Raw genomic sequence first — 16,624 nt, 5'->3', positions numbered from 1 at the left:
CTGCCTTTTTTCCTGCTGCATCGAACCCATCAGGCAGACCTGCCACATTTCACAGTTACACCCATAGAAGCATAGTAACAATCATTTACACCAGGATTTTTGCATAATTCTTCGAGTCAAATCCTTCATTTCCTACCCCATGATTTACCAGTACATGGCTCCGTGGGTGCCTGCGTTTTCGGCTGCTCTTGAGGCCGAAGCAGCCGCAAGAGATCATAAACCGCCATTTACAACGTTCCAGTTTGCTTCGGTCGACAAGGAAGGGTACCCTAAAAACAGAACGTTGGTGCACAGAGGCAGCCTCTTCAACAACAGCTCGACAAACGTGATGCTCTTTTGCACAGACAAGAGAATGGACAAGTACGGCGAGCTCATGAACAACGACAAGTTCGAAGCGGTGTACTACTTCGAAAAAACACGCAAACAGTTCAGGTTCCGTGGAAGAGCCCGGATCATCGATCTGGAGCACGCCCCTGTCATAGATTTGACCAGCATACAGCCCAGGAACATCATACTGAAGAGCCTCAATGCCCTGAGCGATTCGGAAGCTGAGGCTTCTGATGAGGAGAAAGAGGAGGACGAGGGCCGCTTGGAGATGTCTGCATCGAGTGAGGAGAGCAGAAGCAGAAACGGTACGACGACGGCGTCGGCCGTAAGCGATCCACAATGTGAACCTATTAGCTACCCTGTTGTTGCGCCAGCAACGTCGCAGAAACTCAGTCTCGAACACCAGAATCTCGCAGTTTCGTACCCCAATTTGCAAGATCTCTCGCATGTCGAGTTTACTCCCCCCACGAAAGAGGACTGGGACGCCGAGGTGCTCAGGGTGTGGGGCGATCTTTCTAAAGGGCTCAAGCTGTCATTCCGTAGACCAGCGCCAAGGCTGTTGTTGGACGAAGAGAAACAGAATATGATCGACAAAATCAGTAGAGGAGTTGATGGCAAGGGCGAGGACAGCGGGCTCAAGAACTTTGCTGTGGTTGCGATGTTTGTGGACACGGTGGACTATTACGAGATGGAGAAGGACAGGCGCTACATTTACGAGAAAGACGAATACCACTTGTGGAATGAGCACGAGGTGTGTCCATGATTTTGAAGGGGCGTTAAGTAGAAGGGGGTTTAGATTTGTAGATATTGTGGTTTTGAAGATGTCATGACAACGAGGCGCTCGTGTGAGGGCGTTAGTAGCAGATGGTGGCGGTAGCAAGTGAGCGGGAGGCAGTTGTGGTATTCAATGTTGGGGTGTAGAGCTGGTCTCTACACGAAATGGATGTCCCAGAGGAGCCTCCAATCGAGTTTCCTATTTAGTTGAAAATCTCAGGAGAAAGCTGATAAAGAGATCAATGTGCCGAAAGGGTTCTCACTACCATTATAGCTGTAACTGCGATGCTTTTCTTGCTTCAAATGAAGCCACCTTCAAGGAACCTCATATTGTCTGCTCGACAGCCAGTTTTTACTTTTCCTCTTCTGTTCCATTGTGGACTGGAGCAATGGAAGAAAACTCAATCGCCAAAATACGAAGCACAAGAGCTTCATTTTCATCAGCTTCAACTAAATATTCGAACAACATTTCACTTACAGCACCTATTACATCACCACACCCACTATCTAAGTTTGGAACACAATTGCGCTTTTCTCCAAATCCAACAGCGATGATCGACCCAAATTGGTGCTAACAAGCGCAAAGTCATTTTCAAACTGCCATAGTGGGAGGCAAAATCCCACAACAGCCGACTCTACGAACCATGTCCACAGATTCCATAGGCGTATGGAAACCCACCAGGCAGTATTTCGCAGCCACTCGCTTGCGGCGGTCATGCGTGAGAAGAGATCCCCCTTGGGCGGTCCCAGAAGCTAAGTTTGGAATGTGCGCCAAAATTTTTCTATAACTGTAAGATTTTTAATCAACTCAATTGAAATGTGAAGTAAAAGTCTTCAAGTACTCTGTGACATTGTAGCCATAGCGAATCATTGAGAACGTCTGGGTGAGGCGCCAGCCAAACGCATCCCGTTTCGCACGAGAGATCCCTCTCTATCCTACGAAAGAACAAGAGATAAAAACGAGATAAGTGACCTCGGTAATAATCAATTGAGCACCGGAAAAGCCAGTTGACAACCGGTATTTGTTGAATTACATCCTATACCCGCTGTAGCGCCGTTTGCGTAGGTGCACTTTTGCAGCTCGATCCACGCTTGGTGCATTCGCGCTTGGACCCCTGCTCGCCTTTGTTGTGCTTCCTTTATATATCCAGGGTGTTGTTTGTTTTTTGTTTCTCCATCACCAAGTGCTTCTTCCTACCACAAACCTCGAAAATGGCTAAATCGAAACCCCAAGTCGTTGCCTCAAAGGCCACATACAAGGGTATGTTGGAGCAATTTACGTTCTGCTTTTTTGTTGTTTGGTTTTACTAACTTTAGACATGATCGTCTCCGCAATCTCCACTTTAAAAGAAAGAGCAGGCTCCTCGTATGTTATTTGACACATTTTGTATGATATTCACAACGCATACTAACTTTCAGCCGCCAGGCCATCAAGAAGTTTGTTCTCGACAACTTTGCCGTGAAGGCACCCAACTTTGACTCGTTGTTCAACGCCACGTTGAGAAAAGGCGTGGAGAACGGCGACTTTGCCCAGCCCAAGGGTCCCTCGGGCCCCGTCAAGCTTGCCAAGAAGGAATTGGCTCCCAAGACCACTGCTGCGAAGGTGACGAAACCTTCAGCTAAGAAGTCTCCTACTAAGACCGCAAAGGTGGTGAAGACGGCGTCCAAGACGAAGAAGGCTGCTACCAAGGCTGCGCCAGCCAAGTCAACCAAGAGCGTCAAGAAGGCTCCTGCCAAAGCTACAACCACCAAGAAGACAACCAAAGCCTCTGCAAAGCTGTCTGCTGCAAAGGCCTCGAAGGTTACTAAACCAAAGACAAAGCCCAGCGCTAAGGCGCCAGCAAAGACGATCAAGGGGAAAGTGACCAAGCCAGCGGCTAAAGCTGCTCCTAAGAGTAAGACTGCTACAAAAACGTCTAAGACCACCAAGTCGTCGTCGAAGTCCACGTCTACGTCCACAGCTAAGTCCACGTCTAAAGCCACGTCTAGAACGCCCAAGTCGGCTTCAAGAGGAGCACACCGGTCGAGAATCGTGGCTGCTGCCGCTTAAAATCACGAATACTTTGATATGACGATCGAATGTCCTTAGTTCCACCTGATTTTTTTTTTCTACAGTTTGAATTAATGGCGCCGTCTGTATGCGGCCGTTATTATTTTTTTTGCTTTGTTGTATACTAGCTCTTGTTTGTTTTGACGATGTATATTTAGTTATTGTTGTGTACTAATGAACTCAATATGTTTGAGAGCCAGCTACCTCACAGGTAAGTACCTGTGAGCATATCACAAAGAAGCAGATAATTTTTTTTTAACCCACTTATAGCTCAATTGATTGTTCACCACATTTGAGCCTGGAGACCCCTTGATATTCCTGTACGGGCGCGTACTTCAACACTTTCGAACCTTACTCAATCAAAATATCTCCCCAGTTGATGTCGACTCGACCAAAAATCTCCCTTATTGTTGCTGCTCTCCAGCCCTCTATGGGAATTGGAGCCAAAGGCTCACTTCCGTGGCGTCTCAAAAACGAAATGAAGTATTTCAAGGACGTCACCTCCAAAGCTAAAGATGGACATATAAACGCGGTAGTAATGGGCAGAAAGACGTGGGAGCTGATTCCAGAGCGGTTCAGACCGCTTGCAGGGAGATTGAATGTTATTCTATCGAGAAAGAACGACGATTTGATAGATTCCAATGGCGTGTACCACTTTAGTTCATTTGACAGTGTAATGAAGCATTTCGAAAAAGACTCTTTCCGTTTTAAAGACATGCCTCTTGATAAGATTTTCATAATAGGGGGCTCTCAAATCTATAACCTGTTGATTTTGGACTCGAGAGTAGACAACTTGCTTGTTACACAGGTGCATTTCGTGGGTGAGGACGCTGACAAGCCCCAGATGGACACTTTCTTGGACTGGGACCTTTCCAAGTGGAAGCGTCTGGAGCATGACAAGCTCGAGCAATATGTCGGTCTTGACGTTCCGAGGGGATTGAACGAAGAAGGAAGCTACAACTATGAGTACACCATGTGGGAAAAAGCTCAATAAATATAAGAACAAAATACAATGAAAGTTGGATCCCAGACCAGCTGGGGCTTATCGTGCATAGCTCTGGTTGAGTCGTGCAATTTGGTCGCATACAACCCACCAGCAGTGTTTTCGTCTAAAGTTCTTGTCTCTATTGCGCTGCAACATCTCGTCATACAAGAAGAGCTCGTAGAAGAGACGAAGATTGGGCTGAATCACCACATTGAACCGCCTTACGCGTACATAGAGGTAACTCTCCAAAACGTCCATGTGGAAGTGTTTCATGACAGAGGCTATCGCTAGCGTTGCAGATCTAGAAACTCCCACGCGACAATGTAGGAGTGTTCTACTTGATGCTTCCTCAGGGTTCACAAGAAGCTTCCGCTGAACGTGCTCGGGACACTCAAGAAGCAAGGGTAACATCGAGTCCTTACCGTCGTCTCGAACATTATAAATGTATAAGATCGTTGTGACCTCAAACTTGAGTATCCTTCGGATTTCCTCAGGAACTGGGATTTCATACACCTTAGCCTTGTCGTTGTTGAACAGAAAAATCGGTTTGATAACGTCTGCTTCAAAGGGAGGCGCCTCGTGCTCTAGGACACATGAGAGTAGATGGTACCAAATTGGGAGTTTGTCCACAGATATGAGGCGCTTGATTCCGAGTGTTGCAAGAACAGTAACAGAGGAGCTGTGTGCCGCAGATCCGAGAAATAGAGTCTCGTAAATGTATGCTGGAAAATTGATATCTTTGCCTTCCTCAAACCAATCAAAACAGTCTAGTCGTGCCCGTGGCATTTCGGCAATCTCTTGAAGTGGCAATTGGAGCTCTAGTTGATTAGTTGAGCTGATGCAGCTCTTCCTGAGCCATAATATATACGGCTCGAATTGTCTAAGGAAACTGAAGTCTTCTCGATATAGATAGAGTTTGAAAGCAGGTTTGCGAAAGATATTGAGAGCTGCTTCCTCGACGGAGTCTGCTGTCCAGAGCATCGACAAACTAAGTATCAACAACGAGAGGGAAGTGAACCCGTCAAATGAGTAGATGAATGCTTTTGCCTTTTGCTTTACAATTATCGTGTGGATAATCTTGAGAACATTGACGTAGCTCAAAACCTGCGTAGGTGAAAGCTCAGTGGTATACTTTGCAATTGAGTTAGGAAACTCAAGATAGTATGTTTCATAACTCTTTCCGGAGTTCAACGACAGACAGATTAGGCGCAAGGCGTCAAGGGAGGGGAGTTTGGCATTCTCGTGGCAGTGGACATGCAACTTAAAATTGTGTTTGGTGGTTTCAAGCAGTTTGAAGTTGAAAACGTTGCCAATGTATAGTTTGGGGAAGAGCTCCTTCGTGCCGTTGAGCTGCCACATCAACTGCTGCTCCATCACCTGAAGCTTTTTTTGGTAGGGCTCGTGTTTAAGGAAAGGAGAAAGACTACCTATCGAGTAGGATACATCGTCTTCCAAGTAAGGGGTGCACTGCGGCCACTCACTTGCGGCAAATTCAACCACATAAATAGCTTGGTGCTCCAGTTTTAACTTCTTGATCACGTTGATCGCTTTCATGTTTGCGGAGCGGTTCATGACGTTGTTGTAAATGACAAAGTGGGAGAGCAGGGCCATATGTCTTGCTTGTAAATGGAAGTTTCGATTCAAGAGCTCCTGAGTGCAAGCTGGCGGATCTTCAAGGTCGTGGACTTCGCTGAAGGATTTGTACATCCGGGTATCGTAATCGTCTTTTTTGTCAAAGCAAGAGTCGTTTTTATAAGTGAGGATGTCCTTGAAGGAGATGGAGTTCATGAGCTGCGGTCTATTAGTATCAAGGGTGTTGATAGTCATGAGATTAAATGGAATTTGGGGCGTTTCCGAGGACAAATCGTGAGGAAACATTTCCGCAAGCTCGTCTGGTGGATAGTTCAAGATATCCAAGTCGGTAGCCGGGTCGAACTTATCGTGGAAGTATATCCTCTGTTTGATCTGAGACATGCCATGCAAGAAAGGAAACACCGCTGAGGACGGCGCCAAGGGTTCAGGTGCACTGTAGAAGAAATCAAGCAACTGCTTTAGCTGAGCTGGTGACGATATCACGAACACTTGGTCGTCTTGTCTCCTGAGGGAAGCATGGAAAATATCTAGGGCCCCGAAGCACGACACCCGAGTGTTGACCGAGGAAACCGATGATGGTCTTGAAGGAGAAACGTCACCAAAGGGTAGATGGTCAAGAAGCTTAAACAGGTCACCCACCAAGGTCGAGTCGGAGTCCTTTCTAGGTGGAGCTTGGGCCCCAGAACCCATGTCTGAGGTACATGCTGTGGCAGTCTCAGTGCTCAAGGAAAGGGTTGACTTTGATTTCGAAGAAACATTGACGAGGCAGTCCAATGACATATAAAGAGAGGGAGTAGCAAAAAAAATTGGAGAGGATTAAAAAAGAAGAAAAAAAAAAAAGAAGGCAGGTAAGCAGGCAGTGAACCCTGTTTTAAATGGTTGCAAAAGAGCAAGTGAACAAATGGGGTGCGAAATGCGAAATTTAGGCAGGCCCTCCCACAGCATTCTCTGGCTGCATGGAGAGAAGCAAGCGAAGTGCGGCGGCAGACACCTGAGGAGAGGAGCCTGGGAGGAGCCTGAGGAGAGGATGTCCACTGAGTGCACTTAAGAAAGCGTAGGTCAGCGACAACGCGCTGTGGAGCAATTGCCTGTGGGGAAGAAGTTAGACTGGAGCTCATGACGTCTAGGTGGAAGCAGGCCAGGCTACTGAGTGCAAACCCTCGAGGGAATCGTCTGCGGATGGCCAAATCTGGGGATTTTTCAATTGTGACGATTCAAACGCAATTTCAAATCGGGTATCGTTGCCCCATGGTCTTGTTGTCCTTGTTGCTTTGTCTGAACATCTCTGAATGTGACAAATTGTACCCCTAGAAGGTGTGTGCGGTTGGCTGCAAAACAATAAGACCTGCCTTTTAGTACGCGCAGGCGTGAAGGGAAGCATTAGGCCGTGCGCCAGCCAGACCCCCAGGGCCAGGTGCCCGAAACGAGACAACGAGCCTGGAGGAGGCTTCGTGTGGGACATTCCGTCTCAATTGGGTAGAATCTCGTCGAAATTGGGAAAGACGTTGGAGACCAGTGCCGTTGGTGAAGGAATCGCAATTGATAACGTGGGAATTGAGATGGTCATTTGATAAGATGCGTGGGGGCAGCACTAGATTTTCGTGGTGTGAGGGCTGTGGGAGCGTCAAAGAAGAGATCAGGAAGACACTGAGTCAGGAAATCAGGAAAGAGAGAACGAAGGGACGAGAATTGAACTATTTTTTCTCTATCTTTTTTTTTTTTTTTCTTCAATATTGTTCTTCCCTTCGCCCACCGCATCCTTCTCTCCTCATTACTCCAACTCCATCGTTAATAGACTTTACGCTTCGTGTGGACCCTGGGCCCGGCTGGGCGCCACAAGAAGCTTTTTTCTCTCCCTTCTCAGCGCAGTCCCCACAATTTGCGCGCCCTGGGAATGTGCTGGATTTGCTGGCTGCGAAAAAATATCGCTTGACGGGTCTGAGCGATAGGGAATGGGACACCGTAATTAAGGTCCTTATCGGGAAAAATTGAACATAGTTCGGGGATTTTGATACCGGGATTCGCTCAGAGTCACGATCGGAGTCATCTTCCTATTTGAATTCACTTTTTCACCTTCACTGCCATCAAACTCTCCGGTTCCGTCAACTGCCCTCGTCAATTGCTGTCATCACAGGCTGCTGTCAATTGCTCTCGTCAGTTGCCCCAATAGACCATAATACTACCTTTTACTCGTCAACATCCCATTGCCTCCTGCGTGTTTGTGCCGCCTACCCGGCCTCCTAGCTACCTACCGCTTACGGGTGACTGATAACGCTCTTTGCACAGACCAAACACGTCATAGGAATGACACGTCTTCTGTTTTGGGACAACCTCGTGTTTGACGGCGTGTTAAGCCTCAATGGCGTGTCTGTGTGGTTTGTGTGCCTCTTTTGTGGGTGGCCCAGCATATTCCACAAAAGCGTCCTCACCTGCTTGCATCTACCCAATTGGGCTGAATATGATGTACTTACAGTATGCCCATGTGGAAATGCCGACTCGTGTAAAGTTGGCCCTGAACGTGAACTGCTTTGCAGCCACATGAACTACGTAATCAAGGAGCGTATTCATTGGCTAATCTTTGTGGAGATCGTACTGGGTAGTTTTAGCCCACAAGTGATAATGACGAGTATTGGAGATAGGAGAGAATGGCCAACAATTGGTGGCAAGAAGTCTTTTGAAGATTGACCTCGTGAGATATCTGGACCAATTGCCAGTGATTTCTTGACTTGTGTGCTACGTTCATTGTCAACGAGTTTTTGCTACATTCATGGCTGGGTTCTCCATACAATGTGCTCATTTTGCAGCCATTTCCACAGTGTCTCACCAAAGGCACCGCCAAGGTGATGTCGTAAAATCAAGATCAGGTTATTAAAGAGCTGAATTTCAGTGTCTTTCCCCTTTGTTTATATATATATATCTTTTTTTTTCCTCTTGTCAAACTCTCATCTTCATCTTCTAGTGACCTACTAGGTACCTCGGGATTCGCACCGAATTTCAAGCTTTCCATTTTCATCACGCAACATCATCGTCATTCTTTTCCATGTTTCCATCGCTTCGAAGACTCCAGGCCTCGCCAGCATACAACCAGCTTCTCACGCTGATCAAGGGCGACTTGAAAAAGGCCATGCTTGCCAAAAACAATCTCGAGAAGAACACAATCAGACTGGTGCTCTCGACAGTCAAGAACAACGAGATCGACGGCGCTAAGCAGACAGAGTTCGAGTTGGCCCGCACGTTGAACAAGATGATCAAGCAGAGAATCGACTCTGCTCACGCATACAAGGCTCAGGGCCGTGAGGATTTAGCCCACGCCGAGGAGCTGGAGGCGGACATCATCCGCAAGTACGTGATAGCGTTGCCTGTGGCCAGCGAAGAGGAAATTGAGCAGAAATTAAGGGCTTTGCTTGACGAGTTGAAGCAGAAGGATTCGTCCACGAAGATTGCTAGTGTGTTCAAGGAGATCACCGACGATGTGGCCACCAAGTGGGGCTCCTCCCCCTCGGTGATCAAGGCGATGGTACCTGGTCTCTACAAAGAGGTTTTTGGGAAGAAATGAGCGTATGAGTGATGAAGTGACCGTTCTAAGGTGATGTTGGAGGTTTGTCCAGCTAGGATACAATATCTGTAAATACTGATGAATTGATAAACTTCGCATAGCACAGCACGGATAAAGTGTTCAGAAAAGAATGTCCTGAAGAAATCTCAGGGTCTTTACATTGTCGTAGTAGCATTCTTTTCTTTGTATCAGGATCTTTGAACTCGAAGCACGAATGTGTAAGTTGACTGCAGTCCAAATACCGCTACAGATAAGTTACTTCGGATATGTTTCCTAGATTTGAATTACGTTTAGATATGTACTTGTGTCTCCCTCGATAATCCCTTCACCTTCTTCCCTTCTACCTACTTCCTCGCCGACCTGGCTCATACTACTACAGTGCGAAGCTTACACAAGCAACTTACTCCACAAATGAAGCTCTTTTGGATTTTCCCGGCGATATTCGCCCAGCTGATTCTAATTTCGACAACCACGGCTACCTTAACCGTCTACGTAACCGTTCCTGGCCATTTGCCGCCCCACCACCTGGTGATGCTCAACTCGTCAATGGCTGCAAATCACACACAGCAGGGTCCCTCTCCTCCAGGTCTCGTCCCTAGAAACAACTTCACCTACTCTTTTGAGTCGCCAAAGATACCACTAAATACAAAGTCACCTCTTGCTTCCACTTCCACCAGCAGTGTGCCATTGTTCGTGGGATCTACACCGGCGACCAGGCACCTGAAGCAAGTGGAACCCACCACTAAGAGAGGGAAATCACAAGGGGAAACGATGGCACCTTCAGTCACAGAAATGCCACCTTCAGGTATCTCCAGCGAGCTGATGCATCCAGTGGTGATTTCTGAGACCAGCGAGCTGGTTGACACTGTCTTGATTTCTATGACCACTGTTGCAGCCTCTACTGTGCCAAGGGCCACCTCAATGGATACAGAAACAGACCTCTCCAGTCAGAAAGATGCCCATAGCGGTAGATTTCCCCAGTCTAATGAATCTGCTGAGTCTACTGAGTCTGTTGGATCCATATTGAGCACAAGGTCGACACTGGCTGCCGAGACTAGGCAGACTAGTGAACCTGACAGCAGAGGAAGCATTGGGCCAGTTGTTGAGCCCTTGCAGCCTCCTTCTGCTCCTTCTCTAGTAACTCCCACTGACTCTTCGTCATCAAGCCCTCTCGGACCTCCAGCTCCTCCAGCATCTCCTCCAGCATCTTCTCCTGTAGGCTCCACGATTTCGCAGCCAACTGGCAATCGCTCTCCAAGCCCAGAGCCAACAACACTGCCAAAGGACCCCTATATCTCTACTTCGAGTGCAATAGCCGAGTGCTTATCTCCTGAAATGACTTCCACGGTTCTTACTACTCTGCCCTTGGAGCTTTCCTCCACCGCTGAAGAGAAGCTGATCCTCAAGGAGCCTTCCACAAACCAAAAAGAACCTTTTAGTCTGTCTATTCAATCCGTGCTGGTCCCTCTTTCTCAAGCGCCATCTCCTTCTGTCAATTCCTCCTCCACCTTCTTCTCTGTGGTGATCACCATGGTGCCTCCCTCATCCAACTACAGTGGTGAGTTTCCCTTCAACGGCTCCCATTTCTCCATAATACCCTCCAACACTATTTACCCTGTTTTCTCCAACACTACAATTTTCAATTCCTCCAATTCCTCCAATTCCTCCAATTCCCTCATGTACTCCCATTTCTCTGATTCTTCCCCCACTGACTCTGTCTCCACTGCCTGCAAAACATCTTCTGGAGCCTTGATCCTCCCAACCAGAAGCCGCCCACCGGTGCAAACACGAAAGGGCCTCGTCTCTGGGTCCCCCACACCGTGCTTGCCTTGGGTGATTTCGGTGGCTATGGGAATAGTGCTGGTGTTGCTCCCATGATGTGCACACCAGACGGTGGGTTGAGAAAAAGTGAGCTCCAAGGAAGCATTCTCACCACCTATCAACAAGCCATGTCGGAGGTACGTACAGAAAACAATTTACAATTAGCGATTTAATGCCCATCCAGCGTTCTAACCACAGACGAAACGGACCATCAGGATCACCACTCACCAGAGCATCATGAAGGATGTGCCGCCGGTGGAAGAATACCCGATGAGACAGTGGTCGATTGAGATCACCATGTTGAACGAGCACGGAGAAGAAATCACGGCGCTGATTCTAGATAAGGTCACCTACACGTTGCACCCTACATTTGCCAACCCGGTGAGAACGCTCAAGCTGCCTCCATTCAGAGTCGAGGAGCAAGGCTGGGGTGAATTTGACATCCCCATAGCAGTGCACTTGGTGGGCCTTCCTGGGAAACAGGGAGAGAGAAAATTCAACCATGACTTGAACTTTTTGCAGGAGACGTACACTGTGGATCATCAGATATCCATCCCGTTGAAGAGTGCTCAGTTGAACAAGCTTTTGGCCGAGCTGGGTCCGGTGCCTGTGGACGACAGCAAGAGGAAAAACGACAGCGACTTGGCCTCGAAGCTGAAGAAGTTGAAGGGCGCCTCCAACGGCGCTGCCACTAAAGGGTCGGTGGATTTAGAGAAATTGGCCAACGGCCTCACCAAGCTAAGTGAGGACGACTTGATTGTCATTGTGCAGATGGTCACAGACAACAGAACTAACGAAATGAACATCAAGAACGACGTGGACAACGGCGAGTTTACAATGGACTTGTACACTTTGCCTGAGTCCTTGTTGAAGAGTTTGTGGGACTACGTCAAGAAGCACACGGGGGAGGCTTAATGTTTCTAGCGCCTTTATTTTTATAATTGTTTCTCTGTAAAGGGAATAACTCTGTTATGTATAGCCGTCAAAGGAAAAGTCTATAATCATGATTTGTTTTCGAAGCTTTGTTCCTCAAGTAGACCAGATCTTGATCAGTGAATCCCACGACGCAGTGGCCATTCCTTCTCCATCGGGGCTCACGGCAACTTGCGAGATCCGCCCGTTATGACTCCCGCTGCCAACTCCAATCGTTTCTATGATACTGTTTTTGAGCGTATCCCAAGCAATACACCCATAATCCGCGTAGCAGGCGTATAGGATGCGCTTGGATCTGCTGAGGTCCAACGAAACAACGCCCGGAGTGTCGAAATGAGACATAAGCGGCGTGGTGATGGTGGTAGTGTTTTTGGCCAGGGAGAATTGCGCCAGAAGCTCGAAGCTAGCTAGCTCACACTCAGAGCGCAAGTCGAAGAGCTTACAAACACCGTCATCAGCGCCTGCGACAAAAGAGTGGCCATCGTGGAAATCGGCAATGTCGTTGACATCCGTTTTCAGTATATTACATGACATCACGGGTCCTTTCTCACGGAGATCCCAAACCTTCACAAGTCCGTCTGCACCTGACGACAAAAACGTCTGCTGAAAAGGTCTTGCCAGCATCAGCAACACATCTGCTGAATGTCCCAAGAACTCATGTGAGCGAATACCTCTCTGTGTATCCCAAAGAGCAATTGTCATGTCTCCGGACGCCGTGAGGATCTTGTTCTCTTCAATGAACTCACAAGCACTTACATACGCAGCATGTGCACCAGGCCCGGCCCTATAAGGCTTGGAGAGCTCCAGAAGCTCGATGGAGCCCGGTTGCGAGGTTATAGGAGCACCAGGCTCAGGGATATTGACTTTGTAGATTGAGCATTTATTGTCCAAGCCAGCCAGGGCAACCAATCTACCGCTAGGGGAGTATGCACAGCAAAGCACCCACGAGCTCTCTAGAGGTATCGCCTGAAGCTTCAAGCCCGTTACAGCATCCCATATAATCATGAAGCCATCCTGACATGCCGAAACAATTCTTCGGGAGCTTTGATCCCATTTCACCTGAGCAATCTTGTCTCTGTGACCCTTCAACGTGTTGTAAAGTTTGAGGTACCGTTTTGGTGGGACAGGTGCAACTTGAGCCAGCATATCGAGTAGAGAAGCATCCTGGAGAGCCTCATATGCTTTTTGTAACTCCGAATATAAGATTTGAGCATTCTGTCGAGCTACCGCAAGCTTGCCACTGATCGTCTCATGTGTCATGGTCTTTGTAGACATCAACGATAGAGTCTTCTAGGGTGATTCGAAAAAAATGACAAGTATGAAGTTTCTCTCAAACATATCTCAAACAGTCTTTTCGAATCCGAGGCACAGTAATTCATGAGAATGCACATCTCGGCCCAAACTGGCATATCTCGAGACATGCAATGCCACCCTTGCCTCTGAAAAACAATATTTTTGAGGTATCCAAGTTTCATCTCACCAACTCTCTCTGCTTTGCAGCTTGCATACGCACTTGCAGTAAGCCGCACTCTCACGATAACCTGAGACACTGAAGTATTGAATCCTCCAATGAGTGTCTGAAACAGTGTGCTTTTTATTCCACCTTAGAGCCACTCAGGAGCTTCGATATCATTATGGCACATCCCACTATTTTCTTGCGTATACTCGCTCAGAAACACACATGCTTCTCAAACGCAACTGTTTAGTATCTGCTTGTTGGCCGACGCTTCAAATATTAAATACCATCGTACACTGCCCTGAAACATGCAAAGTCAATTTATTTCAAGCCTACAGCTTCCTTCTTTTCTTAGATCCCTTCTTTGCGTCCTCTTCTTCAATGTCTTCTCGTTTCGCAACTGCTGGTACTGGCGCTGCGGCCGTCTTCTTCTGCCTTGCATTCTTGGCCTTGAACTTGTCCTCCCTTTCTAGATCTCCCGTAACTTTTTGCAAGTACACTGGTACAGGAAGACCCAGTTTCAAAAAAAACATCTTCCAATTACGAGCTTTATCTTTGAGCTGCACTTGCGTCCTGTTCTTAAGCGACTCATTGATACGACCGCCAGGACCAAAGAGCTCCAAAATCGTGGACCATGCCGGTCCTTTGAGTTCCAAAGCATGGCGTAGAGCCTTCTCCTCATCTCGTGTCCAGGGTCGTCTGTTTGTAAGCTTGCTTGACTGGCGAGGGTTGATACGAAGGTGTATCTGTTGTTCCAATATCTCGCTCGGTAGAAGAGCCGATGTGATCTCATTGATCTCCGTATCGTTGGACTGTGGTGTCTGATTGTCCCTAGCATGGGTGATTTCGCTGCTATCATTTTGTTGTTGTCCACTGAAGCTCTCCTGGGTCGGCGACATCGCTTTGACTTCAGCCAGGCGATGTGAGCCTTGTAGGGTCTGATCGCTATGCGGCGTTGTATGTGTACGCTCTCTCGGAGCGCTCTTGCCCTTCTTACCCCATATGAGGAACCCCATGTTTTTGGAGATGTAGTCGAAAAGGTCTTTCAAAAAGGTGAACCATTCGTATTCTTCACTAAGGTTTCCCTCGACTGGGTACTCAAGAAGAGTTTTCTTCCTAGCCTTGCATCGCGAAATGAAATCAGACTCTATCGGCGCTAAGTTTTTGACACCTCGCTTCTTGAGAAGAATCTCTTCCATGTTGCTGGGGAAAATGTCTTCTAGAATCTCTTCTCTTGTTCTTTCCGCAGCCTCAATCGCCGAGATGTACGCCTGTGTTTTCAAGTCTAAGTACAAGACAGCTTGTGGCTTGAGTAACTTACCGACCTTGTCTCCGATCACTGTGTTTACACCACTTTGAAGACTCATATTTGACGAGGTCATGTTCGACATGGAATTTGCTGGCTCTAGATTATTCGACGGACAGAACACATCCAAGAAAGATTCATTCAAGTAGAAGAATCCAAGCTCGATAGTTCCCAAACAGGCCGCCAAGAAGGTGGCCAAATTGACTTTTCGTAAACTCGACTCTATGCTCTGTTCCCTATACCTAAACATGCTGGGCGTGGTGTCGCCTTCTTTCCACATTCCAGGTGCCAAGTGTTCAACCGTAAGGAAAGGGTCTTCTTCAGAATAGAGTCTTTTTGTGAATTCAAAAAGAGACGCCAAATCCCTGAAGGCGGCTCCCTGAGGTGTGTCCGGGCTGGAGGCTATTTCGATGATTTTCTGGTATGGCCCAGCAACAAAAACTCGAAGAAGCTGGGTAGCCAAGTTGTCAAGCACTGGCAAGGTGTTCATCAACAACTGTATTCTTGCTGGAAGGTAATCTGGGGTGACAAGCGGAAGGGGCAAAGCAGCCAAATGTACGTTCGTTAGCGAGGCAGCCAGCGGCACCTGACTTGAAAGAGCGTTATAGGCAGCCAAAGCGGTGTTTGTGGCAAGAAGCTCAGAATCAGCAGGAATGTGGGTTGGTTTACCTGATTTGGTCTCGATGGTGTCTGAAGTAGCCTTCTTGAGCTCATCCGCTATAAGTTCCAAGTGATGCTTCTCTGCGGAAGAAGAGAACACATTAGCATCTTCAGCTTCAGCCTCGTTATTCGTTGAAGGCTCGCTTGCTATCTTGCCATTGAAGCTCTCACGAGCCTGCTCTCCCTCCTGAGCTTGTTCAACCTGAGGGGCGGGTGGAGCCTCTGTTCCTCCTTCTACAGCTTTTTGCGAGGCACTTTTCTCAATCTCTGCTTCTTGCTGCTCTATGCCTTCAATTCCAGCATTATTACCCCCCTCACGGGCCTCTTCTTCATGGCCCGCCTGGAGCTGGTGTCTCAGAAGCTCCCTCTCGTGCTCAGCGATAGCACGCTGGATCTCTTGGTCGAAGCCGTCCTCATGTAATTCGTCTTTAGAATTGAGGGCGACGTCGTTTTCGCTTTCGGGTTTCGCCTCGAGGCTCATCGTGCGCTGAATCTGGGTACTGTACTATCTTCTCAGGTGCTGTTTGTTTTCAAATTGTATACACTTCGCGATGGTCTGCGATGGAGTAGTTAGTTACTAAAGATATATTTGGTTTAGCGTAGTGTATAGTACAAGTGTGATTTATGGTTTGATTTAGATGACTTGGTTATAATATAGATTCATGAACTCCTCGTAGCCTACTTTGAGCAATATATGTGGGTTGTGTGTTCATGTTAAGGGTTTTAGGTACATGAAGGGGATGCATAGTATGGGCCTTCAGGGTCAAATGACAAAAACAGACACGAGAACGGAGGTGATCTCAGGAAAGCATCATTTTGCAGTCTCAAAGGCATCTTGAGATACTCCTAATAAAAATACATAAAATGGGGACTTTGACACCCTTAGAGTGGGTGCTTGACTTTGTGCTAGTCCTACCCACCAATTGCAGCAGACAGGAAGAGATGGCGATGAGACCAACGGCACTTGAACCAAAAACCATATCGCCACCATGATCCAGGAAAACTAATATCGACATCAGGTCAGTGACCCAATGTGACAGGCCGAAGTGAACCAAGCTCACACTAAAGATGCCAGCTCGTAGACCTTCCATCTCTTGAACACACTATTGCAACACACTATTGTGGAATTATTGTCACTCTCCCATCACTAAATACCTTCACAG

The 16,624-nt window shown here is 47.6% G+C and overlaps 9 protein-coding genes across 9 annotated transcripts; 6 read left to right on the top strand and 3 right to left on the bottom strand. All coding sequences in view use genetic code 12, as the record gives it.

The window, feature by feature from the left end:
* Positions 1-139: 139 nt before the first annotated feature.
* CJI96_0003244 (uncharacterized protein) lies at positions 140-1,090 on the top strand (the record flags this gene model as incomplete). The annotated part of the gene is made up of 1 exon (XM_029032931.2): positions 140-1,090. One exon carries the CDS (start codon positions 140-142, stop codon positions 1,088-1,090), a length of 951 nt encoding a protein of 316 aa, XP_028893246.2.
* A 1,223-nt stretch (positions 1,091-2,313) lies between these two features.
* On the top strand, positions 2,314-3,151 carry HHO1 (histone H1; the record flags this gene model as incomplete). Its single annotated transcript, XM_029032932.2, has 3 exons — positions 2,314-2,362; positions 2,419-2,467; positions 2,521-3,151. The coding sequence occupies 3 exons, from the start codon at positions 2,314-2,316 to the stop codon at positions 3,149-3,151; spliced, it is 729 nt and encodes a 242-aa protein (XP_028893247.2).
* Positions 3,152-3,530: 379 nt separating this feature from the next.
* Positions 3,531-4,145, top strand: DFR1 (dihydrofolate reductase; the record flags this gene model as incomplete). Its single annotated transcript, XM_029032933.2, has 1 exon — positions 3,531-4,145. The coding sequence occupies one exon, from the start codon at positions 3,531-3,533 to the stop codon at positions 4,143-4,145; it is 615 nt and encodes a 204-aa protein (XP_028893248.2).
* A 48-nt stretch (positions 4,146-4,193) lies between these two features.
* On the bottom strand, positions 4,194-6,509 carry PPS1 (Pps1p; the record flags this gene model as incomplete). The annotated part of the gene is made up of 1 exon (XM_029032934.2): positions 4,194-6,509. The coding sequence occupies one exon, from the start codon at positions 6,507-6,509 to the stop codon at positions 4,194-4,196; it is 2,316 nt and encodes a 771-aa protein (XP_028893249.2).
* A 2,260-nt stretch (positions 6,510-8,769) lies between these two features.
* Positions 8,770-9,285, top strand: CJI96_0003240 (uncharacterized protein; the record flags this gene model as incomplete). Its single annotated transcript, XM_029032935.2, has 1 exon — positions 8,770-9,285. One exon carries the CDS (start codon positions 8,770-8,772, stop codon positions 9,283-9,285), a length of 516 nt encoding a protein of 171 aa, XP_028893250.1.
* A 531-nt stretch (positions 9,286-9,816) lies between these two features.
* Positions 9,817-11,163, top strand: CJI96_0003239 (uncharacterized protein; the record flags this gene model as incomplete). Its single annotated transcript, XM_029032936.2, has 1 exon — positions 9,817-11,163. The coding sequence occupies one exon, from the start codon at positions 9,817-9,819 to the stop codon at positions 11,161-11,163; it is 1,347 nt and encodes a 448-aa protein (XP_028893251.2).
* Positions 11,164-11,234: 71 nt separating this feature from the next.
* Positions 11,235-12,021, top strand: TAF14 (TATA-binding protein-associated factor TAF14; the record flags this gene model as incomplete). Its single annotated transcript, XM_029032937.2, has 2 exons — positions 11,235-11,243; positions 11,305-12,021. The coding sequence occupies 2 exons, from the start codon at positions 11,235-11,237 to the stop codon at positions 12,019-12,021; spliced, it is 726 nt and encodes a 241-aa protein (XP_028893252.2).
* A 114-nt stretch (positions 12,022-12,135) lies between these two features.
* Positions 12,136-13,299, bottom strand: STE4 (G protein subunit beta; the record flags this gene model as incomplete). Its single annotated transcript, XM_029032938.2, has 1 exon — positions 12,136-13,299. One exon carries the CDS (start codon positions 13,297-13,299, stop codon positions 12,136-12,138), a length of 1,164 nt encoding a protein of 387 aa, XP_028893253.2.
* Positions 13,300-13,827: 528 nt separating this feature from the next.
* On the bottom strand, positions 13,828-15,942 carry TBF1 (Tbf1p; the record flags this gene model as incomplete). The annotated part of the gene is made up of 1 exon (XM_029032939.2): positions 13,828-15,942. One exon carries the CDS (start codon positions 15,940-15,942, stop codon positions 13,828-13,830), a length of 2,115 nt encoding a protein of 704 aa, XP_028893254.2.
* Between the last annotated feature and the right edge of the window lie 682 nt (positions 15,943-16,624).

This window comes from Candidozyma auris, chromosome 3 (assembly GCF_003013715.1).
Source record: "Candidozyma auris chromosome 3, complete sequence".
In the NCBI taxonomy this organism is placed as follows: Eukaryota; Fungi; Ascomycota; class Pichiomycetes; order Serinales; family Metschnikowiaceae; genus Candidozyma; species Candidozyma auris.
This window is presented reverse-complemented; position numbering and strand designations above follow the sequence as displayed.